Source organism: Schistosoma mansoni, chromosome W (assembly GCF_000237925.1).
Source record: "Schistosoma mansoni strain Puerto Rico chromosome W, complete genome".
NCBI lineage: Eukaryota > Metazoa > Platyhelminthes > Trematoda > Strigeidida > Schistosomatidae > Schistosoma > Schistosoma mansoni.
Window position 1 is genome coordinate 53,446,826 of NC_031502.1, and position 27,868 is coordinate 53,474,693.

At 34.6% G+C, this 27,868-nt stretch overlaps 1 protein-coding gene and 2 non-coding genes across 3 annotated transcripts in view; 2 read left to right on the forward strand and 1 right to left on the reverse strand.

Moving 5' to 3' along the window:
• Smp_163130 (putative transmembrane 9 superfamily protein member) overlaps positions 1 to 2,379 on the forward strand; it is a gene marked incomplete at both ends in the record, with an annotated part of 36,806 nt that extends 34,427 nt beyond the window's left edge. The window contains one exon of the mRNA XM_018790154.1: positions 1,927 to 2,379. Within this exon, the coding sequence (XP_018655525.1) occupies positions 1,927 to 2,379 (453 nt within the window). The remainder of the gene's footprint in view (positions 1 to 1,926) is intronic.
• An 18,211-nt stretch (positions 2,380 to 20,590) lies between these two features.
• Positions 20,591 to 20,656, forward strand: Smp_tRNA_01092_Gln_TTG.1.1. The gene has a single exon. It is a non-coding gene (tRNA).
• Positions 20,657 to 23,645: 2,989 nt separating this feature from the next.
• Smp_tRNA_01896_Gln_CTG.1.1 lies at positions 23,646 to 23,712 on the reverse strand. The gene has a single exon. It is a non-coding gene (tRNA).
• Positions 23,713 to 27,868: the final 4,156 nt, after the last annotated feature.

Genomic DNA, 27,868 nt, shown 5'->3' on the forward strand with positions numbered 1-27,868 from the left:
CCAGAAGGAACAAATGGCGTTTGAACCAATCGTTAGTCACCGGCTACCATGGGACTACATCTCCTTACAACGCTCCACTGCCTTGGGAATCAGACTTTTACGTCGAAGGCTCCCGGTGTGGCCCCTTAAGAAAACCACCTGTTTCGGTCTGGGCACCCGGGAGTATCATAGCTCTCACACAACTAAGTGAAATGACAAGTTTTTGTGTGGTGTATATATATCTGGTGCCTCATTGTACCAATATTTATGTGGTCAAATAAATAATAAATAAAACATGTCTAGTACTATGTTTACAATCAATCTCAGTTATAGTTAGATGAGTTAATGATTTATAGCTGTACATATAAGTTAGATTTTAACCAAATATGCTCTTTAATAATAATAATATTGTTAAACGGATATCTATACTCCAATAGTCTTAGTATTTGACTTATCATATGAATAGTGATTTACATGAAATCTAATAAGTAGTATAGTGAACAAGAACACGAGCGGCGACAATCGAATGTATTTTAGCACAACATTACAGAATATCATATAGTGAACAGTTAATTCCCAAAATAACAATCAATCGTCTCAATCTTCACTGTTCGTTCTGCAAATATCCATCCATATCTCCAATTATAATTGTTCATGCATTTTTATACCAATTGCGTGTCATTCCCTCAACTCTATACAATGATAACAAAATTAAAAATAAAATTTTAAAAATATTAATAATAATGTCATTAAGTTATGTCCGGCCATGTAAGGAATAGGAGGGTTACAAATTTCTTCTATACACATAAATTGGGGTGAAATGTACGAATTCCTATGGCTTCAGTTATATGAAGGAGACGGGAACGAACTCCGTTGGGAAATGATGGAGGTATACGACAGATCACTCGAAATGATTTCGATTTATTTACATTATAACCACTATCAATTAGATGTGCTTAGATAGAACTGCGTATTGTTTTTACCTGACTCTTCCTAAACCATGCTGGTAGATGTTCACTCATTCGTTGGTTAAGTCGCCTAGTAGTACACCCGATATAGTTATGTGATGATTAGTGGTACTACGCGGTTTCCCAGGTTGAATTAAATGGTCAGAGTTTGAACCTATGACTTAATAACGCTGAAAAGTATTTATATCGATCAAGGTTTGTATATTTTCATAGCAATTCTACTTTACTACGAAACTGTTGTATAGAATAATAGCATTTCGATATTTTTACTCTATCAAATTAACGTCAGGTTCCATTTCATAGGTTATAATTGCCGTCTTTTTTGTGTGAAATACTCCATATTTACCTTTGACTTTTAGGCATAGTTGCAATTTGATTTTTAAGATATTTTCTTCAGTTTTATGTGTTTGACGGAATGATTTTATCGTAATAAGTCTGTTTTTTTAGTGAGGGTTTCCACCTTCGTGTTGCAATATTCTAATAGCTTAAGTTTCTTTTTCTGATGATAAGCTGCTCAAATATCCCAGTGAGTGACACATGTTTAAATGTCTTAGGTAAGCATCACTTCTCACACTATTGCTAATATCCTTTACTGATGATTCTCAACTAGTGTTAAACTCAGGTTCAAAGTTTTCTACTGATTGTCTTTAAACTTGTAACTGCATAAACGTTATGTAGACAAACATCTAATTTGAGTATAAAACATCCTAGTTAGCGGTTCCAATAAGTTTGCGTCTAACTCTTAAGTTACCAATGCTAGTTGCATTAGATAACATGAAAAGGTGGGTACAGACATCAACTTATCCCTTTTCTTCTTGATTTCATTACTAATCCAATTACGATTGATTATTTTTGTAAAGCTAGTGATTTCTTCGATTTGTTCGTTGTGATTAACTGTAAACCATACTAGTCTTCTCTCACATATTGTTAGACTTTATTATCTTGTCTATTCATGTATTTTGTTTGCGCCTATAATCAGGTTGTCAGTGTATTTACTGGATTAACGATTTTATTACTGGTTGCTGCTCCATTTATCATGGTTGCTGTACCATGTATTATTTGTGCGAAATGTCACCGGCTTTATCGCCAACACCGTCTACGCAAGCGGCATTCTCAGGGTTTATATATGGTTAATGGTCGTGTACTGAATACACCTGTACCTTCTAATGTACAAAATGATCGGACAGATACACCTCAACCTACTACATCAACTCCTCATCACAGTATATTCATGCCATCTTGTAGATCGTCTATTGTTAGCGTTGATCACCGACCAACTGTCGAACAAAAAGCTGATATTCATTGGCCACCTTGGCAAAATGAATTTAAATGTACATCTCCTCGTAAAGTTATGCATCGCTCCAGATCTGTACCTGATTACTGTTGTACAGTACCACTTAATAGCCTAATCATTACTTCACATACGCCGTAAATTTAAAAAAGTTTTTAGTTGTAATGGCAGATCAAGAAGTTATATATATTTCACAATCGTTTCTGTCTTCACAGAATTCATAGTAAATGATCTTATCAAATCATATTTATTTTTTTGCGTGTATACTTTGTATGCGAAAAAAAGGAAAACATATCTCATTACTTACATTCTTTTATTCCTTGACTACACCATATAATATCAATAATAGTAACCTTTTTTACTTAATATTCAGTGTTCTATTGTCAGAATATCCTTGTAATGATGCATTTATTAATTTGTCTATTTCCATTTACTTTTATCTTCATATAATTGTAAGTCTGCATATGTATGTAGATAGCTATCTAGAGATATATGTATATAAATATAATCATTCCAAGAGTGAAATTTAATGCATGATATTTCTTTTAACATTTATACTATCCCATAAACTAATTTCTCTCTATCTCTGTGAATGTTACTTGTTGTGTCAATTCAATTATCTTTTGTATTGCCCTGTTCTCTTGAAAGTTGTCTCACCATAGAAAAGCACCGTCCCTAGTGAATTGCATATATATATATATATATATATATATATTCCTTATCTATTTATTTAGAATAATTATTAACTTATTTGTTTAGTTATTTACTTATTTACAGAAAAATTGTTTTTATCTAGTTCTCTCTTTCCGCTAAATTAACTTCCTCTTCTTTTCTAATTAAAAAAGAACACACTATTCTTAGATTATGCATGCAATATTAATGTTTTTATCTTCTTTCAAAAAGTCCAATTCTATCTATTACACTAGTTCAATCAATACAATATACACAACTTTTCATTACTTTCTAGGGATTATTTTAATTTGTATGTATGCACACATGTATAACATTCATCGTGTGCTTTTTCTCTTCTTCTCTTCTATACATTATTCTTACCAAATACGTAGTTTCCATAAGTAGGTATATATATATTCTCCTTTTACTGATATTCTATGATTTTGAATATTTTAAGTAATAATACTAATTTTACTAGTCATGAATTTGCATTTCTCATTCTTCTTCTTTATCTCTACTGTGATAAAATTGTGTACAAGTATAATATATATACATATACTATTTATTATTTATATTCTTAATGGGTTATGTAACTATGAATTGCATATGATACCACTTGTTGTTAAACTCGTCATTGTTATTGCTATTAGTAATATTGTAACTTGTTACTACTTTTGTCATTATTATTAATATTATTACCTTACTTGTAACATTTGCATTCTTAAATTGGATGATTGATTAGCGCGTATGTATCAGTTTACTTAGTTTATTTCTTTTGTTATCTTTTCTTTAATGAAATAATGGTTTGTAATAGTAATTTGTGTTTAATTATAATGAGGTACTACTTTAATGGGTATTATTTAAAACAATCTTAAATGTCTTGTATAAAAGTGATTAAGGCATTTTGGTCTCGACCGTTGCTGCTACCTTGACGTGGTGGTCGGGCTTGCCTATCGTGATGAACCAATCGAGTTATACTGGCTGGAACAATTGTTCCTCAAGGTCCTACCATGCCAGGCAGGTCGGTTGAAGAGCGGTGAGACTAAAAGCAGCAAACCCAAGGTCTGAGGGCGAAGTCGTACTGCTGACTGTACAGAGGTGTGACAGCGGTAAGGTGTTTCCTTCAGACAACCGGCATAACAGCGATGCTGCCTTCCCACAAGGAAGAGTGGGGTTAGAAAAGGTCGACCCTAAAAATGCACACCTCACCTTATCCCACGGATATCCGTCTCCGGCGGTAAGATTTTTTTGAAGAACGGAGCTAACACAAAAAGGCCGTGCGTGACCGGCCTCAAGCAGTTGTCCCTTGGGCACTGCGGTCACGCTTCCAGGTCGTTAAGATCAACACTAATCCAACTTCGTTTTCAGGTCCCTCAAGAACTACTCCACGGTGTGGGCAACCGAGAAGTGATATTAGCCCTCATACTCGTAACTGACTGGCTGAAGGCATTTTGATTGTTAGGCTTTTCAGGAGTAATTAGTTGAAAATATTATTACTTTCAGTGTCCGTATCTGATACTAATATGCAATCCTCCTATACACGAGGGTGAGAAATGAGGTTTATGAACTAAGTAGGTCAACATGTGTGAACACTCATTCCTGGAACGATAAATAAACCGTTGATAGCTTAATTTTCTTGGGGATATATACATATATATACCCCTTAGAAAATTAAGTCATCAATGTCGTTTCATTCCTTAGAAGTGAAGGTCCTTTGTGGGTTGGTCACATGCATTTATCATTTGACCGATTTCTAATTGGACCTATTTATCAGAAAGAAACAACAGGAAGTTCGAATGAAGCAATCGATTCTCAAAGTGCTTACTTAGCCTGTTACCCCTCATGTAGAAGCATAGGGCCCCACCAGCGTTCCCCGTCGAATTCTGTCCTGCACAATCCTTACCAATTGTTATTCATCCTTTTTATGTTTGCTTGCAATTCTCGGCGTAGTGTGTTCTTTGGTCTGTCTTTTTCCCGTTTCACTTCAGGATTCCAAGATAGCGCTTACCTCGTGAGGCAGTTTGACGATTTACGCAACATATGTCTTATCCACCTCCAATGTCCTTTCCTGATTTCCTCTTCAACTGGAAGCTGGTTTGTTCTCTGCCACAGTAGACTGTTGCTGATGGTATCCGATCAACAACGGACATTGATTATCATTCGTAGAGAATTGTTTATAACTACTCTTATTATTTTGATGATGGTTGTAGTAGTTGTAGAAGTTTCAGTTTCTCACAGTAGAACTGATTGTCTTGACTTTCGTATTGAAGATTGTGACATTGATATTGGTTGACAGAGAGTTGTTTTGAGTTGTGTATGTTGTTCAACTGTAGGAAAGCTGCACTTTCTTTGCCAATCCTTGTCTTTACGTCTGCATCAGATCGTCCTTGTTCATCGATGATGCTGCTGTCCAGGTGAATGAAAGTTTCGACGACTTACAGAGGTTCTCCATCAAGTGTGATTGATTGTGTTGGTGTTCCCCATGTTGCATTTGAGGATATTGCTTTATCCGTTGTGAATGTTGAAGTATTCTGCTACAGAGGTTGTTGTTGCTGTTGCTACACTTGTTGTCTTGATGTGAATTTGTTGGTGTGTATGTGTGTGATATAGAAGTACTTACTAGGTGATGTGTGAAGTCCAAATCGTCTAGTTGCATCGAAGCTGTTTATTGTATTCCGTGTTTCCTCTGAGACGTGCAGGTATTCATAATCTAGTGAACCACCATAATAGAGAGGAAGGGTGAGAGTAAGCAGTGTGTACCACAGTGTCAAAGAAGGTTTCCTAATGTTCCCCTATCCACACTGTGAAACACCTCACAGTCAAGGAATTTGATGTATAGTGGCGCACTGCATTCAATTGATTGTTCAACGATGATCCGTAGTGTTGCGATTTGGTCTGTGCACGACCGATCCTTACAGAATCCAGTCTGTTGATGTGAAAGTTGGGTTGTCTACTGAATCCTTCATCCGGTTCATCAAAACTGTTGAAAACGTTTCCTGGTAGCGAGAGTAGTGTGATGCGTTTGTAGTTTTCACATTTGTTCAGATCTGCGTTCTTTGATATCTTGATAAGATATTGTTGTTTCCAGTCTGTCAGTGACACTTGTTTTCCTGAATAGATTGTGGAGCGGGTTTGCAGTTAATTCTATGTGTGAGTTTGTTGCTTCAGCATGTATATTGTCAGGTCGTATTGCTTTCCCACTCTTGATTTGTCTGGTGGTCATGCTGATTTCTTCGATCGTTGGTGGAGTGAGATTGATAGAAAGATGTGTGTATGTGGTGCTTCGATGTCCAGTTGATTCAATGGAGTTGGCCTATTCAGGAGGTATTCAAAGTGTTCTACCCATCTGTTTCTCTGTTCTTGAATCCTAGCGATTGGCTTGGTTTCTTCGTCCTTGACTGGTCACTGTGGTATACAATATTTACCTGTTAGTTTCTTCGTTGTGTCTTGTAGTTGTTAGATATTTCCTTGTGTCGCAGCGTTTTCCACTGTCGTTGCTAGGTCTTACACATAGTTCTGAACCTTTGTGTATTCGTTTGTGTGGGAATATTGTGTTGTCTATAACCATTTTGTTGGATCAATTTAAATATGCAACTCTGTCACGATTTTCGTTCGTTCCTGCCAGTCAGTTCATGTCGTCCCATGATACCCGATGTTGTGCATTTCGAATTAGAGGAAAGAGTTTAAATGGTTTAGTTTGTTTGATGTGGTTAGCCTTTTATAGCAATCTTTTTTTCTACGAGATGGTGTTGCCGACTCGATGTCCAACCCTCCTCCTTTACTCGTACTATGGACCAGCAGTATTCTTAGAAGTACTACTGGTATCGTTAATTCTCAAGATACAGACTTATAATTTTGGACATCTAAGGAGATTCACGTGCATTCTATTTAAAGATTTGTGTGATCTTAACGGATCTCTGCGATAAATATTTTATGCAAACTCTTTGAGTTATTTGTTAGATGACTGTAAATAGTTTATTCTCTTAATCAGCACCGCTTTCTATCATGAATGTCGCTGATAAACTGAGTTCTTAAAAAGCAGTTTTAAATGACAAAGTGATACATATACATATATCATCGTTGATGACTACACCTCAACATTACAGAAGAATGGTAAAAGTTTTAAAAGCTTCCAAGTGTATTTATTCAGTCTATGCGAATAAAATAATAAGTGTCTGTGAAAAAAATGTGAATTTTGTTTGTATCAGTTTTTGAGCATATGAAGTCTGCAGTATAGATCATAAATGGTCTTTGAAAACAAGAAACCACTGGAAGCTTGTTTCATTCCGTTTCGGAAACCCTCAGCAGCACTCATCCACGACCCCACCTGGGAGTGAACGCGGGACGTCCAGTCTCACAGCAAATGCTGAGCTGAAATCAAATGGTGTGCAAGTCTAACTTCAGTCATTTTACGATCTTGAATGGTCATGCAAAATCCAGTCAATTTGTTGTAACACTGATTCAATGATCTAATGACTTGGGATTTCCGGAGTGTTGCTAGGTAATTGTAATACTATAAAATTTTATTTAAAAATACTTGTGAGTAGCTTAGTAACCAACATACCGTTTAATCAAACACGAGGTGGTAAGTAACACTAATATTTAAAAAAATACTTGTTTAAATGTTATTCAAAACCTAAGTGATTGTTCTAGCTTGTGTTTTGTTCTGTGAACTGGAGTATTTAGTTCGGAACCTATTGATGTCGTTCTGGAAAGTATCATTAAAGCTTACTACACAGAAGTGAACTACTTAATTACTTCACTTGTGCTAAATCAGTCCTGTAGTTGTAAATAAATCCCCAAAATCAATAGCTCTGTAAGTGTTCGACATTGGATGCTGACCACATTAGTTTTAATGGACTCAACTAGCTGAAGGCGTTCGGTCATGCATCTGCACCAAATTACGGTTTGTAACGGCGTGTTCAACATCTCCTGTGATCACTAGCCAGATTAGATCAGTCACTCCTCGATATATTGACAATCTATCAAATATATCTTCCAACCTCCTCGCTTCTGACTTTTGATTTCACTGGGTGGGCGCGATTAAATTATAGAAGGTGTTACTGGTAAAGTGTTGTCAAACTACAATACCTGTGGTATCTTCAGTCTGTTCTGATGATACTTTTTTTATAACTGCTTATCTTTGCACGTTTTACTGCCTTTATTTGTGTCTGAGGTTTCTCTGACTGTCTTAATCAGTCTACTTCTTGTTACGTAACTGATTGATTTTTTTTCTTATGGTGTGGTAAATTAAGTCTGTGTTGATATTCGTGCTTGTAGAAGATTGACCTGAATTTGTTGCCTTTAACAACTGTCTTTCATTCCCAGAACTTCCTCAATTCATAATTTTTACGTTTACTCAACATAATTCGTGCCCATACTTACGTATGTGAATTGATATAAGTGGTAATATGTCATATTTCACCGCTAGTCTATGTTCATGATGAAGTGGGCGTTCACTCTTGAAGATGATGTTTCAATTGTCTATCTTCTGCGTAAGACGGAGTAAACTGCTTGTGTCGGTTTGTTGGTAACATTGATTGGAAAGGACTATCAAAATGTCTTCTATTTATAGCAGGACGATTTGATTTTTAGGGATGAGTTGATGATAGGATATCGCTTTGTTAGCTATTTTACTGGAAACGGAACAAACTTGTGTTTCTCCTATTTTTCACGTAGCACGAGTCCTTTAATGGGTTTTGGTTCTGAATAGCGTGTGTACCCAACTCTTTTTGTGGATTGTTAGTCTGTTGATGTTCCATCGATGTGACTTGGGTTTCCTGTGTTTATAGATTAAAGGTCTGTATGATATTGACTAGTCAATAAAGTCAACACTTGATTACCACACTAAACTCTTTTGCGCCACATTACAAATATTTGTTGTCTAGATCACTACGTTTTTAAACATAATCATGCTATTATTTCAAGTAGAGAGTATGTGTAGTGACCATTTAGCCGAGGATAGGATATAAACATTTGCAAATTCGATTATCTTATAATTGTGTTTTGAGACTGACCAAAGTAAGAGAAGCAACAGAACATAATTCTGCAGAACTCCAGTAGTTTAACTTTCTATGACTACTTTTATGCCATTTAAAAGACTATGAGCCTAATGGCTTTTAAGAGATTATTCGGAGTAACTTGTCCATGCAACATTTGTGGTCTGTTTGAACTAAATGTGCTAAGGTCGAGTTGTTTGAACACTTAACTATTCATTTACTAAGCTGGACTTGAAGCTTCTTATAAATGTGGAAATGCAGTTTCCTGGGACATCGGTCGATATCACTTGCTATACAGTCCCAGTTAGATTGACAAATGTGGAAAAAATAGCCTGTATGTTTGTTCGATGGAGGAAATATTGATAAGATACTTCCATATGAAGTGCTAGATAATAAAGGACGTAGTTTTTGCTGTAAGACCACTGTGAGAAATCTAGAAAGGTGTTGATCACAATCAACTCATGAACATATTGGCTAATTCTTTCATACATATGTAAACCAATTATTGGCTGTGCTATTAGGCTGACCGAAAATCGGTGTTTTGAAATATGATACGATATCGATCACCATGGTTCATAATTATATAGTCTGTGCTTTTAAAATGTTATTTTCGATATTTTTCGTGATAATTTGACTTTGAAGAATTTGAGGTAAATCTGTTCTGTCCATTTTTGTATTATGAGAACAGGAAATGCAGCAGATAAGAACTTTGGATGAAAGGTACTGGGTTCGAGTCCCAGAGTGAACATCAACTCTGAGATGCAGGTACATCCAGATGACGAGTCCCAAATGGGACGAAACGCGCATCCTGGATTCCACTGCTAGCCACTATCCATCTTTGCTTACAATGCTTGTGAATTCAGGCTATATTGAGGCAATACGCACAGTATGCACGTATGCCAATTAGAGACTGACCAGTTGTAGTCCTAAAACATCAATGGGAAGATTCAAACAAAACAATACTAAGTGAATTTAGATAACAACTCTATTTGAACATTTAATTTTATTTTCTTTCAAAACCCACTAAATAACACATTCTTAATTCTTTGCTTGTAATACTATAAACACTTAACGTATAAGTGAACATTTAGTACGAGTTTTGTAGGTTACTCATAATTCAGTGAAGGTAAAACCTAACTATTGTTCCTGATTCTCACATGTATCGTAATGTATGACTGACTTATAAATGTGTTATACCTTCATTCACTTAGCTAGTGTGTTTAGATTCAAAGTATCCTATAAATAGATTTAATTATAATAAGTGTTAGCTGGAATGAACATCTATTACAGGATTTCAATCCGATTAGAATGAGATCATTCACTTCATTGTAAACAATATTTCTGTTTAATGATTATTTGCATCACGACTGAATACTAGTAGTGTAGTACTAATCATCAAGTAGCACTGAATACTTTTATTATCTTACTTCGGTGATATACAACTCACATCTAACTTGGCTAAACCTCACTAGTCACGACTTCTAGATGAACTACCAGGATTTCAGTGAGAAATCGTGGCTGATGGATTTCAGTCACTCTGTGTATGAAACAGATAATACTGATTAAATTAATTAATTGTCTCTATAGACCACAAACTGACCGAAATTTTAAACCTATAGTACTGGATTCCATCCAACTCAGTATTCTAAACTATTATATCCACTAAGAGGCACAATGATCCTCAGCTCTATCCCACTTTCTAGTTTTCAATAGTTCGTCAATTGCTGTAACTTAATGTTGAAAACTTACTGAAATAGATCTCTACAAAATTGTGAATTTCACCAATTCATAATATTAAAACTGAATTTTACCTTATTAATCAATATTTTTTACGTTTTTCATCGATTTCACAGAATATAAAAAACTAAACGTTTATCATGTTTCTTTTATTAATTTAGTAACTAGATTGTGATAACAGTTTAAATCTTCAGTATGGGGTTGTGGAGATTATTATGATTTTGATTGAGATCATGAACCGATTGATATTAGACCACCATTGAGAACCTAGAAGCACTGGATGGCTATTTCGTTTTATTGTGGGACTCCTCAGCAGTGCGAATCCACGATCCCGATCGTAGGATTCGAACCCATGGCCTCCAGTCTCGCGTGCGAATGTTGGACGTGAGTATGAATTTTTATGAAGTTAAAAACCAAGATGAAACTGTTGTATCAACTGAGAGTGAAAAGTAGCTTTAAAATAACATTGGGCTGTATATTTTTTGTCCTTTATTACTTTTATAATCCGATATGATTACGTGATTAGAATATATACTTGACTAGTAGAAACAATTAATAATATATCATGAATGACCCAAACTCATTTAACCTAGTTACAGACTAAGTGACTTAGGTGCTAAAAAGTTCGAATTAAACCATACTATTAGTTAGTTTTCTATGGTATGAAAATACATCTGTTAAATTGAACAAGGGTGAATAAATTCACAATTTAAAATTGGTTCATCAGTGATTGTGAGCAATGTCATCTTTGTCAAATCTTTTAGTGTCAATCGGTTTCTATCGATCAATTTGTAACAACATCATTATTCTGAATGAAATTAAAGTTAAGACGTTAATTAGTTGGAGGAAGTCGATAGAAAACCCTGGACCTAGATTCCGTGCTATTTAGAACTCGTCAGTAAAGTGTCGGGGGTCGAGTAGCCCAGTGGTAACGTCTAAGGTTATGAAGTTTGATGACGTGAATTCGTATCACACAGGCAGCATCAGTTCACTCAAGGTTATAGATGCACCCTTGTGACCTAGACTTATAAGCATTGTGGAATTCCCTACATAAAACATAAAGACACAAATTGTTTATTAAGGTCGGAGAATTAACATAGTAATAACAACAATACGAGACAACAGTAAACGTGGAAATGTTAAGCCAATAGCCTCTCTCGCAGGTAGAATTTTAATATTGTAGTGAACGTGAACACCAATGGGAACAACCAAACGTATTTCGACTCATTACATAATTTCTTGATAAAATCTGAAAGCCACACAGTGAATACTCCATTTTCAAAATTTCCATCAATTATTTCAGACTATCGTTCTTTCATTTCCATACCAATCGCTTTCTGTTCTCGTTCTTTTTTCCTCGATTTTCTCAACTTTTTGCTGCCAGGCATCCCACTTTCGACTGATAATACATACTACTTATGTCCGTCGACATCAGTAGCACACAACACAATCTCTTAGGTACTTTTAGCGAGTTAGTTTTCTACGGAATGGGATCGCTAACCCTATGTACAACCCTCCTCCTTTATCCGGGCTTGGGACCGGCAGTAGTCCCAGAGGGGTTCCAGGCGGAGTTACACACTACAATACTATTAACAAAAATAATGTGCAGCCGTGAGGAAAAATCTGTTATATCGATTGAGTGCGTGTCCTGTTTAGTATATGACGTGATGATCCCCGCTAATGAGAGAGGAGTGAATTATCGATCAGAGCAATGATACACGAAAAGCAGTATGAGCAGTCTTGAGTACTTATCAGTCCTGATTTCTGCCTAGCTCAGTCAGTTGAGTCCAGAACACCAATAACAGCCTCTGCAATATGAATCATTATTCTCAAAAATACTGGGTTTATATACCAATCAAACTGACCACATCGTGCCATAAAATAGAAAATAGCATTTGTACAAGATTTAGCCAAATGTGGCTGTGAATAGGGGGAATAGTAACTAATGGACTAGGGACAACTCAAGAATGGTAAATCGTATAATAATAGTCTATAGGTCAAAATAAAGCTTATAATATGAGGGACAAGAATATGAATAGTTTAGTTACTTAACAATTATACTATAGGAAATATACATATCATATTGGTCCATAAACAGTTCTCAAAGTTACCATTCATAAATCTCCACGGGATATAACAAAATCACCGTAGATAAATAGTATATTTTTCATTTAGATCTAAAAATACCTTTATATACTTAAAGTAGTTAGTCCCTTTGATAAATTTTGATAGTGTAATAAGAAGGCGAATATTATCAGAACTACGATATATCGATAACAAGCAGATGTGCTTCCTCTAATCCACAGTATTTTTTAAAAATGTGCATTATGTAAACCCGTTTGTTTCTAACATACAAACGGAGTACACGGATATTCATACACATATATATACATGTGCAGTAATTTTAATGAGATGAACATTTTAAATGACATTGTGGTATTTACTATGGAAAATACATTGAATTTGTCAAGATTCGTTTAAATTCTTTTTATCGTTTGCAAAGTCTACTTTTTAAATTTCTAGCATAGTAAATTTTTTTTTTAAAGTCAGGTTAGTTATGTCTTCTTGGGTGTTAATTTCAATCAATTCTTTGGGTAGCACTTCATTGTATAACAGAAAAAGTATAATTTACATCGTTTGTATTTTTGTTTAAAATGAATTCCGTGTATTACATAAATATATGATCAAATCTTTTCCGATAATAATTGATGTACAAAAATTTTATTATCATGCAAATTAGGAACTGAAGTGTAAAACCAATATTTCAAGTTATCAATTGATTATGAAGATGGAAGTACTTTTAATTCATAATCTGATTTACTTATACCCATTATTTGAATTCACTCTTTATCAGTATATACATTTTGAAGAAATATATATCACTGTTGTCTGACAAACAATTGTCAACCAACACCAAGATCGGAATTTTCAATACAAATGTCAAGACAATTCTACTGTATGGGGCGGAGACGTGGAGAACTATGAAAGCCATCATCCAGAAGATACAAGTGTTTATTAACAGTTGTCTATGCAAAATACTTCGGATCCGTTGGCCAGACACTATCATCAACAAGTTACTGTGGGAGACAACAAACCAGATTCCAACAGAGAAAGAAATCAGGAAGAAGCGCTGGAAGTGGATTAAGCACACTTTGAGGAAATCACCCAATTGCGTCACAAGACAAGCAATCACATGGAATCCTGAAGGCCAAAGGAGAAGAGGAAGACCGAAGAACATATTACATAGAGAAATGGAGACAGACATTAGAAAAGTCAACAAAAATTGGATAGAACTAGAAAGGAAGGCCCAGGACAGAGTGGGTTGGAGGATGCTGGTCGGCGGCCTATGCTCCATTGGGAGTAACAGGCGTAAGTAAAGTAAGTAAGTTGTCAGGAAAAGCTGTGAAAGCTTTTGTATCAAATCATTCAATTTAGAGAATGAAGCATCACTTAAATACTTTTAAACTATATTAGCTTCCCCATCATTTCAATATATCTAGGATAATTTTTCAAGTAATCTTAAATAATCAATTAGTAATTATACTTTTATATAATTTGACAGAAAGGGAGTAGTATTATCGTTTACTTAAGTCATTATTTTTCATTGAAGTTAGTATAGAATCTTATGCCTTGTTTATACTGGTTTCGCCCAAATGATATCAATACAAGTGTATGTGTAAAAACATGTTCATTTTAAGGTCTGAAGGGCGACCATCTACAGGTTTTATTTGACATATTCCCGAGAATTTTCATCTCTGAGGAAAAAATAGTCTTTTGAGTTAAGTAACACCACTTGGTTGGTATGAGATACAACGTGAATGAAATGATTGAGCTCAAAGTATTTCTGTCTTTTTAAGATCCAGGGAAACCAATTAGACTGTTTGACTCTGCCCTTTGAGTGAAAATGGGTCAATGGTTAACCTTCGACTCTTTTTGATAACAGAAGCAAACAGTATGGGAATTAAATATTTAACCTTATACTCCGCAATTAATTCTATTCACGATTTAATAAATTTATTTTCCGTTACTATCACGAACCGATACACGTTAGACATACATTAAGCATCAGGAACCACTGAGCGGCTGTCTTGTTAAATCAGATTATAATATTATTAAACATATTTCAGAACTATTTCTTCAACTCATCTTATATTAACATAGTTGTAATCATGAGTCAATTGAGGCTAGACCACCATGGAAAACCTGGAAGCGCTGGACGGCGTTTCGTCCTATTGTGGGACTCCTCAGCAGTGCGCATCCACGATCCCGCAAGCGAGCGAGACTTAAACCCAGGACCTACCAGTCTCGCGCCAGAGCGCTCAACCTCTAGACCACTGAGCCGGCATCCAACAGTGTTAATGTCTAACTTCAACCAATCCACGAAGTTGAGCGACACATCCACCAATGTCTTTAGTGAGTTACTATCTCACAACAGACCTAGTTGAACTCCACTGGTCATTGCTTCTCACTAGAAAAATTTTGATTCTTAACTTCAACTTACTCTTTAATTATTGACTATTCATTTCTTGAAATTCCAATTATGTAGATATTTCGAACAAACTAAACCTATGAGTATGTATATAACTGAAGAGAAAGCAACGAAATACAAAAAGTTCATCATATATTCTGTAATTATTGTTCTTCATGCTATGCTCAAATTGTAGAAATGAACCAGTTAGATGAAACCTATTTTTGTCTTTGAACACTGGTAAATACAAAGTACAAATGACAGAATATGACAGAAAAGCTTAAGATGGTCAATGGTTCATGAAAAGCCAGTTGAATGTTATGTCACATTGATCATAGAGTAGAATAAAAACATAAACTAATGATAGATTCAAATTACACAGTAGGGGAACATTCTATAACGAAAATGAGATAAAATTTCCACTGTGTGGATACAGTTCAATAAATAGGTTGTTAACATCTAGCGTAATTTCTTCTGGTTAGAGTTTTTTAGCGAGTTGGTTTTCTACTGGATGGGGTCGCTAACCCCATGCCCAACCCTCCTCCTTTATCCGGGCTTGGGACCGGCAGTAGCCCTCAGAGGAACTACAGGTGGAGTATCTGATTGGTTCGTCCATAAATCATAGTCTCGTCCGTTTATTCAGTTTATGGGAGTGAGTAAATGTTAGTCATTTGTTTTCATTTAGTTAGCCAACTGTATTTTATATCTTCTACTCAGACTCGCCAGTTTATACAGGGCTTCATTTGTTAATCTTTATAAGTGGTAAGACCTTTCTAAACCTTTTCGGTTTCATTAAAGTTAATCTTATTTTATTTTTAACGAGTGCAGTGCAATTATTAATTTGCTCTCAAGTTTCTCGAGGTTTTCTGAGGATTTAAGAACCTATTTTAAACAATGTGTTCCTTCAGTCGCGTATTCACCTATCTAGATTTTCCTTTTACATTGCAATTACTACATAGATACAGTTTCGTTGTTTTCCATTTGAAGTCTTATCCCTGACTTACACAAACACGAAAATAAGCGTTTACATCATTTTTGTATGTAATTTCGTATAGATACATGGAGCCCTATTTCCGTCAAACTGTTCGTTTAAATTTTAAGAATATTCATATCAAGAAATTTTTAGGGGATTCCGATTTCTTAGTTGTACTCGTTAATTACTCATGACTTTCTGATCTTTGAAAATAGTAGGTAGATAAAACTTATCATTCAGACTAAGGAAACACAGCAAAATATTCCTCTGTCGATTATGTCTTTTTAAAAATGCATATTTGAACAAGATTGTCAAACGTTAGACATTAAAGAAGTAAAATGTTGATTTCAGTTCATTTTCTAATGTAAAGTTGACTGATGGTTGGGCGTTGTTTGACTTTCGAAAGACATCCATTTGATTGAAGATATCATTAATGTACTTTCTGTAGACATAAAACTGAGTCACTGGTGCGACCGTTTTTAGAAAAGCATCGTAAAGCAGTCAGATCGTAGACGTTTAAAAAATAACCTCGTTTCCATACCATATATTTGTCAAAAAATTTTGTTGATCAATGTTATGTAAATATTAAATGTACATTAAAAAAACTCTTTTAGTTAACAATTCGGAAGACGGATACCATCTCTTCACACAAGAAATGTGTGGCGTATTTTAGATACGGACTAAAATCTCTGTTTGACCTGATCAAATTATAACATACATTACCATGGCTGTGTTTCAAAAACCATTTTCTTATGTATTTGAGGATTCCAAAATGTCGTTTTTCACTTGAGCGGTATGAAGAGTCATTCATGTCTAACGTTCAGCAGATCTCCCTATCTTGTCCCAGTTTATGACTTCTTCATGGTGAACATTCAAAGCCTCCAATGAGATAGGACTTAAGACATTCAGACTTAATGGACGATAAGTTAGATTTTTAGATCACTAAATGAAGTTTCAGTTTCAGTCAGTTCCCGATAGAATATGACAATCATTCTATGATACTAGTGAGTGACTGTCTCATATATGAGCTCGTTGAAATCTAAGAGTTACAACTTCTCACTATCTATTTCGATTTAAGTTACTAATGAATTTTATTCATAATATACTGCAATAAGATCGACAGTTAGATTTACGTGAGACTTAAACCACGAGGATTAATCCAGTTAATTGGGAATTATTTATATGGGTATGTACATAATTATTTGTAAATCTCGGTATCAATAATTGACGTTTCATCAGATTTACTTGTGTTCATCTAAATTGCCTAATTAGGATTTATATGAAGTATTAAAATACTATTAAAGATTAACTTAATTAATACAGAAGGGTATATACTTGAATATTGTTTAAGTATTATTTTTAAAATTATACTTTGCATTCTATCAAGTACAACAGTTGTTTATTTGTTTCCAGAATAATAAAGTGACATGTATGCTATTATGCTGAACAGTTGGAGAGATAGTCGGTTGAATATCCTGAATCTAGTATACATTAAGCGTTAAGGACTTTTACAACTTAGAAATATACTGACAGTTTCTGATATTATGATACATATTACTTATCTCTATATTCTAAGACTTTATCACTGAGCTATTCACTCAGTGATTAACTTATTGTGAAATTTCACCATATAAATGTTGTAGTGCTTAGTTAGTCTTGAATAAACTCTATCTCATTAACTGACAGTAGGAAATATAATACAATAACTGAATTCAACGAAAAGTTAAATCATAAAACTAAGTCAGTTTTCAAACGTGAATAGTTCTTATTTACTTATGTTAGATTAATTTCTTGTTTTCCTGACTGAAGTAAGCGCATACTGAGGACATGGCTATCTAATATATATATATATATATATATATATATATATATATATATATATATATATATATATATCCAGTTTTTGTTCATTTTTCTCATTTCTGTCTCCATTTCTCGGCGTAATGTGTTCTTTGGTCTTCCGCTTTTCCTTTGGCCTTGAAGATTCCATGTGATTGCTTGTCTTGTGACGCAGTTGGGTGCTTTCTTCAATATGTATCCTATCCACTTCCAGCGTTTCTTCCTGTTGTATATATATGTATTCTTTTGTGTGGGAATATTGTGTTGTCTATAACCATTTTGTTGGATGAACTTAAATATAAAAATCTGTCACCATTTTCGTTCGTTTCTGCCAGTCAGTTCATGTCGTCCTATGATATATTGATACCCGGTGTTGTGCATTCCGACTTTGGAGTTTAGGTGTGGTATGATGATTGTGAGTTTGTTTCCTGATCACTTCGCCATGATTGGTTACAGTCTCTCATAGAACTGCTGTTTATTGTCGTCCTTGCTATAATTGTTGGGTGCATAACATTTGATACCATTAATTGTGATTCCCTTCTTCTTTGTTTTGAATAATGCTCTGATGATTCTGGATCGATGAGATTCCTATCCTATAAGTGCATTTCGTGCTTCTTTGGACAGCATCAGATCAATTACCTACGTGTGTGTAGCATTTTCTTGTACAGCGGGATCTCTCTAATCTGTCGTTTTCTGTCCAACTTGAATCGAATGGGTTTCACTGATTGTTAGCACCACGGAGTTGAATCTCCCCGATTCGTTAGCTATTTGATTTGTGCTTGTAGTCTCCCACATTGTTCGTACATTCCATGTACGTATATTAGTTGTCGGTCTAATTGTTAGAAGGGGTGTTGGCCTCGTGACTTCGGAAGAATCTCGGCTTTCATCATATGGCGTCATAATTGTTCTTTTAACTTAGAAGAGAGAGTCTAAATGGTTTATATTGTGTTTCTCTGATTATCGTTTCTTTTCAAACTAGTTTTTTCGAGATGTGGTTGCGGACCCGATGTATAGTCCTCCTTTATATTGTCTTGGGACCGTCTGTAACACTGGAAATCTATAGGCGTATTTAATATGCGAACACCAAATGTTATGTGTTCTAAAATTATTGAATATATTACAATCTACTGAATTATAGTAAGTAGCATCGTGATATATGATAAATTGCTTGAGTATGGAAATTGTGTCTAATATTGTATAGATATTGTAGTGACAAATTTTGAGAGTAGATTTAAATTCATTAAACCTTTTTTTGTACCCAAAATGTGAAATTTAGTTGAGTTGTCATCAAACAAAGGATAACTGTTTGATTGTCCATCACCTTTTTTATGTTGGTTGGTTTATGTTTCTCGAATCACTGACGTCATTTACTGAGGTCAGATTTACTCCTTAACTATTACTAATATATTGAAATACTATATTATTATGAGGTTTATTCAATATTATATTTTCAGCACAATATAGATCTCTCAGCACAAAGTATTTCAACAAGTTTCCGTTTCTTACCTCTTGGCCGATTCTGACGATAAACATTGAGTGATCGCCAGTTAGAAGTTAGTAGTACAGCCAATCGATATCTAAATAATGTATATTCTTTTCGCTTCATATTCCCAGTAGCCACAATATCTCTTATTGGGCCTTTTGTAACTTGCACAATGAAAGGTTGTACACTTTTCAGGAACGCACTTGAATAGATTATGAGATTAATAACCATAATAATATATTAAAACAAACAAAATTAGATAACTTGTTGAAATATCAGATGGCAGGAACAAGTAGTCCAAATGTTCAAGCAGGTCACCAGTTATGACACGCTGTTAGTTACTCTTCTAGTCCAAGCCTGTTATCAACGTCGGTCATCGTTGATCTTCCTAGTTGACATGGAAATTCAACAACTTATAATCGCTCTATAATAGTAATGTCATTTTGAACAGGGTTGAACTATTTGTTGTTTCGCCATCACTATGTCCCTCTCAATGGAAAATTCATGACCTCACAAATTTTGCTGACCAGCTTTAATCATTTATATTCTCAAGTACACACTGCAAGATAAAAGTTACTTCATGATTTCTGTGGAAGTTTAATTCTCTTTTTCTTGAGTTTAGGTTTTTTATGAACTGTTAAACCTTCAAAGCAAAACAAAAAAATCATCATATCTAAAGTATAGCATTTGACTAACAGAGTATTCTAAGATGGACTCTGTATAGAATTTAAAACTAATCAAATGTATTTACCAATATTCCAACGTTGATGTTCGCACTACATCTCAAACCTATCCCTTCAAACACAAACAATAAAACATAACAATGATAATATTTCAATTCACCTAGTATTGTTTGAATCTTCTCATCGATGTGTTAGAACTGCAACTGGTCAGTCTCTAATTGGCATATGTGCATACTGTGCGTATTGCCTCGATATAGCCTTAATTCACAAGCATGGTAAACAGAGATGGATAGTGGCTAGCAGTGGAATCCAGGACGCGCGTTTCTTCCTATTTGGGACTCGTCATCTGGATGTACCTGCATCTCAGAGTTGATGTTACCAAGGTTCATAATTATATAGTCTGTGCTTTTAAAATCACATCGATGGGAGGATTCAAACAAACAATACTAGGTGAATTTAAACTTCACCCCATCGCACAAGCAAGTGGCTGTCAGGACTCAGTGGCCGAGTGGATAACGCGATAGCGTTTGAAGCGAGGGTACTGGGTTCGAGTCCCAGAGTGAACATCAACTCAGATGCAGGTACATCCAGCTGACGAGTCCCAAATAGGACGAAATGCACGTCCTGGATTCCACTGCTAGCCACTACCCATCTCTGCTTACAATGATAATATTTATTTATTTATTTAAACACATAAATATTGGTACAAGGAAGCACATGTGCGCCACACAAATCAAATGAGATTTGTGTGAGGGCTGTAATACTACGCAGGTGCCCAAACTGAAGCAGGTGGTTTTCTTAGGGAACCACACCCGTAACCTTTGACCTAAAGGTCTGATCCACAAGGCAGTGGAGCATCGTGAGGAGATTCAGTCCCATGGTAGCCTGTGACCAACAATTGGTTCATACGCCATTTGTTCCCTCAGGATAATGGAGCCCATGTGCACCATTGGTTTGGAATCAGGGTTTTCCAACTCCCCTAGGTGAATTTTCGGTGTCCACCAACCCGGTTAAAGCACCGGACATTCGCTTTTCGTTCTCTCAATTTCGTAAACAACAGTAATGCCGTGAGAAGACAGTGAGTAGGACTTCCCTGACAGATGCTATATACGCGTGGCGATGTGAAAGCATTTGGAGAAGGAAAGCGGACTCTCCCCACTCTCGGCCGTATCAGGGCATTTGGGGGCAATTTTAACATAAAAAATATCTACAATTATCCTATCTGTTCTATAACAATAACAGTTACAGGGATTTTAATTCTCATTCTTATTATTATTATCATCCATTATTAATTTGTTTTTATTTATTAAAAAAATATACAATAAAATTAAATTTTTTGGATCAAATCAGATTTTTTTAAACTTCTGTTTTAAATTAATCATTTTTATCATTTTATAGAAAGATCTTTCAATTTTCATTTTGTCTATCTTACTCATATGAAACAACAAACGATAAAATATTTCCCCCCTCCTTTTTTTTCTTTTTTTCTAGTCAGTATAATTGAAATAATTTTAGTGACTGATAGGGTGGTGAGTTTAGGTTAGTCAGGTATGAAGACTCCTTTTTGTTTTGTTTTTTTTAAAGACATCATGTATTGAAAGTGATGAACGAATGTAACTTATTATTTGCAAAATAAAAAATAAGCAACAATAAGAAAATCCCGTTAACTAATTGATTTACGATGAACAAATAAGTAGTTATACTTTTTATGAATATAAATAATTTTTTTTTGTTCCCCGTCTTATTTATTTACAAAAGAGAAAAAAAATTTTTTTTCCCTAAGAAAATGTTAATTATAAACAAAAAGTATTTATGTGTATGTGTTCTGTTTGTTATTGTTAAATGGACAGACTTATTATTCTTAAATAATTTTGTAAGTATCTAACACCAAAGAAGTGGATGAAAGAAACACACACACACATAGGGAGAGAGAGGGAGGGTGTGTGTGTGAATGAAGACGACAAGTGTGAATAATAATCTTTTCTTTCTTTATCTAATAGCTGACATTTGAAAAAAACATTTACCATATTTCTGATATGGCAATCAAATATTTATTTAAAGATATATGGGGAACTATTCGAAAGATTAGAATACACGTGTAGCCAATATATATATATATATTTTGTTTTGTTTCAATATTGAACATAAATATAATTTAACATTACTGTTTTTCTTTTCTATTTTTTTATTCCTTTCATTTTACTGATTCTCTTTCTTTTTTGTGTATATATATATGTGTGTACTTGTGTGTATAAGACATCACTGCGGGGTATAGTAAAAAGATAAGTCAGTAATGAAAACTTTCTAATCACTTTCCCACCCAACCTTTGACACTAGATTTTCTTACACATCATCTATACTCGGTGAATTAGAGAAAGTTCAGTTATGTTGAAACAGTCTTATATATTGGTATAAAAAGAGGACTATGAAGTAATAACTATGTTGAATAATTTTGTTTAAATGAATATATAATGTAGATTTGAGGTACTGTGGTTCAGTAAACGTTTACATGTTTATTTTATTCCGTCACAAACTGGTATCAGATGATAAAAAATTACCTTGAAAAGGTACAAAAAGATTCACATAACCAATTCAATGAATAATAACTGTGTCTCCATTAGTAATTCGGTATTAGACGAAAAATTTGTCCAGTTGAGTATTTTGGAAATGACTGTTCTCCAATTACAAATTGCCAAAGATTTCAAGTGTGGACTACTAATAGATTCTATCCGTAATAATTCCAAAATATCATTTACAGGTGGGATTCATTACATATTGACCTTTGTTAGCTTACCAGTGAAAATCAGAAGCTCTCTCATTCTAATACTAGTCTCTTTAGTAGTTAAGCCTCAAGACCCGGTTTCTGAAGAAGACACGGTTGCTCAGTTCCCCCTGGTTCTCATTGTTACATAAAATAAATTCAACATGTGATAAATACTACTTATAAATTAGACTGATTTTCAACAAACTTATTCGAAAAACTATTATCTAAAACTTTTAAGTTTAGTAAGAGTTCCATTGGAAACAATAAGCAGCCAATGTGACTGTAAATCATTCAATTTTTCTTCATATAATGAAAATAATAATAGTTTTATGAACGTATACACGTTCTTATTGTGAATTCCTATGTCTGTTATTTCCGAAATGAGTACAACTGCAATACAACAACTTTTAATTCATCACAGCGTAATCGGTTTCTAAGAAGGTATAAAGAATTTGATCACGAATTTATGTTAGTCACAAATTTGAAGTTCGTTTTGTAACTGAAACTTGATTTAGATCATTTAAAACTGCTATTGTAAGTTTTTAAGATATTTATTAGCAGCGTAAATATTCTCCGTTAGGTTTCTCAGCTAAAATAGTTTTCTAATCATTTTGACTTAACTCACAAATCGTCAACACAATTCAGACATTTAGAACAACCTTTCAAATAAAAACTAATTCTAGTGATTATTAGCAAACATGGATAGTGGCTAGTAGTGGAATCCAGGACGCACATTTCGTCCTATTTGGAACTTGTTAGCTGGATGTATCTGCATCTCAGAGTTGATGTTCACTCTGGGACTCGAACCCAGTACCTTTCGCTTCAGACGCCATCGCGTTATCCACTTAGCTACTGAGTCCTGATAGCCGCTTGCTTGTGCAATGAGGAAGATTCAAACAAACAATACCAAGTGCAATTCTAGTGATTTGTTTTCTAAAAGTTCTCAGTCAACTTCCTTTTGTTGGTTTATCAGCTATAATTTATGCATTGAAAGAATGGATTCACTGAACACTAATTATTATTTTTTTAGTAAAATAATGCCTGTTAACTCACTAAGCGACTATTGGACATTATGTAAACACTTGTATGTGTGAAACAATATATATGTGAAGTTCATTTTGAAGTTATTCTTCTTTAAGTTTTTAGACCGGCTGGAGTGCAATATAAACCAAAAGACACTGCAATCGTTTCGTATTAGTTAGGGACACCTAAGCAATTGGTCCTATCGTAGATAAAATACGTGACCTTCAGGTTTCTCTGTCAGAACGATATCTTCGAGTCTATCTCCTACGGTTTAGATTTCCCGTTTCATTTAGTTCACAATATATAGTGATGGTCATTTGATACTGTTCTTATGTAATTAATTCAGGTTCAGCATAGTTGAAACCCACCAGTCACAAACCCCGGTAATTTACGGATTATTAGTTATTATCATGGTAGAGGCTTTTTAGATATATCTTATCTAGATGCTAATCGAATCCTGAGATAATGATTGCAAATATGTCTGACACAGAGTTCACATTTAGGGTTTCATGTACATTAAATGAAGTTTGAGAAAGTGGGTGTTTGCATGCATTATCATTAACTCAACTAACAAAGTAACTGCGTTATTGCATATATTGTTATTGTCGCTCTTTTAGAACAAATCTTAATCACTCATATAAGTAATTAGTGTATAAATTCCTCCACAGTTACTCAATATAGTGTTTGTCATGATGGTATTTTCAAACATCTGTGCAATACGAAATGATAACTGTGTATGGGCAGCGAATAGTTAGAAGTTTGAAGACTTTTTATCCATCAATAATGCTTTTTGTCGTATGGACATTATTCTCACACCTACATTCATCAGATACCCAAAGTTGAATATTTAATGTACTAACATTTTACTAAATATCAACTTCAGAGAAGTTGATATTTAAAATGCTAAGTTCATGATGAATATTTTCTTTCTTAAATCCCAATGAGTAGAAAAATTGTATTTCTGACGTTTCGTGACCTAATATAAGCTACTTCTTCAGAGTAAATAAGTAACCGAAATAAATTAACACAAGTTTAAGTAGTACAAGGGAAAAAAGTGTTAAGTTCCCTTTTCTATAACCTTATCATTATTTACAGTGAACTACTTATTCTTTCCAATTTTAGATTATTGAATGAATATACCGAAATGTTTAAGGATTAAATGTAAATAAATGGACATTATTAGTCAGAAAGCTAAACTGATCTACAATTAAAATGTGAGAATTATTAACATTAATAGAGTAAATACTAAGTAGTAAGAATTTCGTTCGTATATTGTATGAAAGATCTTACTATAGTCTGGTTTACTTACAGTTAGTTTAATTCATTTTGTTTGCTTGAATCTTTCCATTGATGTTATGGACTGCAATTGATCAGTCACTTATTGGTATATGTGCATTCTGTGTAGATTACCTCAATATTCCCTTAATTCACAAGCATCATAAGCAGGGATGAATGGTGGCTAGCGGTGGGATCCAGGACGCGTGTTTCGTCCTATTTGGGACTCGTCAGCTGGATGTACCTGCATCCCATAGTTGATGTTCACTCTGGGACTAGAACTCAGTACCGTTCTCTTCGGAAGCCATTACGTTATCAACTTGGCTACTGAGTCCTGATAGTCATTAGCTTGTGCAATGGGATGAAGTTTAATTTATTTTGTATTATTTGTTTGAATCTTCCCACTGATGTTTAGGACTGCAATTGATCAGTCCCGGAGTGACACATAAACTCTGGAATGCATGTACATCCAGATGATGAGTCAAAAGTGGGACGAAACGCACGTCCTGAATTCCACTATTATCCACCATCCATCTTTGCTTATAAGTTAGTTTCATTTTGTCCTCAATGTTTGTGGACTTCCTATAAATAAATTTTAAGTGTGCTTACTACGTTGAATGATAAGGTATTTCAGTTTCATGGCACTGAGTAACATTAAAACAACTTTAGTTTAGATTTGTATCTCGTAGTCGCCCCTGGGTTAGTTAGTAATTCTTCGCCCTTCCCCGGTTTCCATTCTTCAAATCTATCGCCCAATAATCTCCGTAATTTCAAACATATTAGATCGGTTATTACTGTTTCACGATGAATAATAAGAGCCAACAATTTGTTCAGTGAATAATTTTTAAATAAGAATGAGCTCTGGTAACTACACTATCACCATTTTGGATTCAAGTTTAAATATGGTTACAGATAGCGATAATTTGTAACTCTCTGCATTCTACAACTTTATATATATATATATATGCCTCGCGAGATTCGAGCCCGAGCGCGAGCGCCTAACCTCTAGACCATTGAGCAGGCATCCAACGGTGTTAATATCTAACTTCAACCAATCCACGAAATTGAGCGACACATCCACCATTGTCTTCAGTGAGTTACTATCTTACAACAGACCTAGTTGAACTCCACTGGTCACTGCAATCATCATTTTCTTAACAGTTGTGGTCATATCCTTAACGTTTATCTTCAGGAGTAAGGAAAAAGGTCTTAGTCGTTTTAATGTCAGCCGTTATTCCATTATTTAAGAATAATCTACTCAGTTTAGCTCGATTCATGTTTTTCTACTAATTCAGCTGCTCTTAAAGAGAAGCTGTATTGAGCGTACAGCCAGACAACAAAGCTAATGAGTTACTAGAAGCTACCCTTTGTAGTTGAGAAACGGTGTGTAAAGAAAATAAGGAGCTTCGTTTTGTCACACTTGGTAGATAGCGTCAATGCAGTAGATAGAATCAAGTCATTTAGAGTACTTTATCGTATACCTTCTGATTTTCCTTGTTGAGTTCTACCTCATTCTCAACATATAGCTGAATCTATAGTCAGTTGAGCTAAAAACCCTAGTCTCTGTTTACATAAGAAGTTTATGACACTGATCATTTTCTTAGACAACTTAAGCTTAGCAAATGATGTTACTTGTTGTTACTATTTTACATATCCTTATTTGTGTATATTTCTTAATCCGCTTTCGTCTCTTTTCTTCACTGTCTAATTATTAAAACACATCTTATTACGTAATTCTAATGGTTTTCAATAAATGTTACTTCAGTGTCTATTTTCTAAAGTCATTGATCTACCTCCTATTAAGAAACATTGATTCAAGCCTTTATTATTCTTAACACAACTAGTACGTCTATCCTCATATTATCAGTTCATATTTTTTACTTATGGTGCTTACTTGTGTAGTCTATTTTGTTGTGATTCCTGCCACATAAGTCGCCTTCGTTGGTTAAGTATTTTGGTATATGCATATACATATTACTGTATATCAACGTAGAACCCGCTGGAGATATAACTGAAAATAGTATTCCTCACTTGTACGTGTTATTCTAATTTAGAATATAGAAATTTTACATATTTGTAAATATTCATGGAATTCAGTTGCTGAATAGACAAAAATGTTCACTATTTCCACGTTATCTTTTTACGGTTTTCCGGTTGACGCCCGTTCTTCAAGAAAATCATATTTTCAGAATGGGGTTTTGTGGAGATTGTAGTAATTTTAATAGATGAATTCATGAGTCTATGTAAGCTAGATCATCGTTGAAAACCAGGAACCATTATGGGACTCCCGAACAGTGTGCACCTATGGCCTTTGGCCTCGCGTACGAACACTTAACCTCTAGACCACTGAACCGGCATCCAACGGTGTTAATGCTCACTAGTAACTGTCTCCAAGATTATTTCCTGGAGTTCTAGTGAGAAGCAGTGACTAGGGGAGTACAATCCGTGAAGGGTAGAGAAAAGTATCTACCTCAGACAATGGATGAATAGTTGCGCAGTCATTCACGGATCGATGGAAGTTAGACATTAACACCATTGTAGATTAAGTGTTTGCACGCGAGTCTGAGGATCCTGGATTCGGATCCCGCATGCATGACCTTGAATGCGCACTGCTGAAGAGTCCCATACTAGAACGAGACGGCCGTCTATTACTTCCCGACTTTCAATAATTGTCTAGTTTACATCGACTTATAAATTCATCTATTAAAAATTAT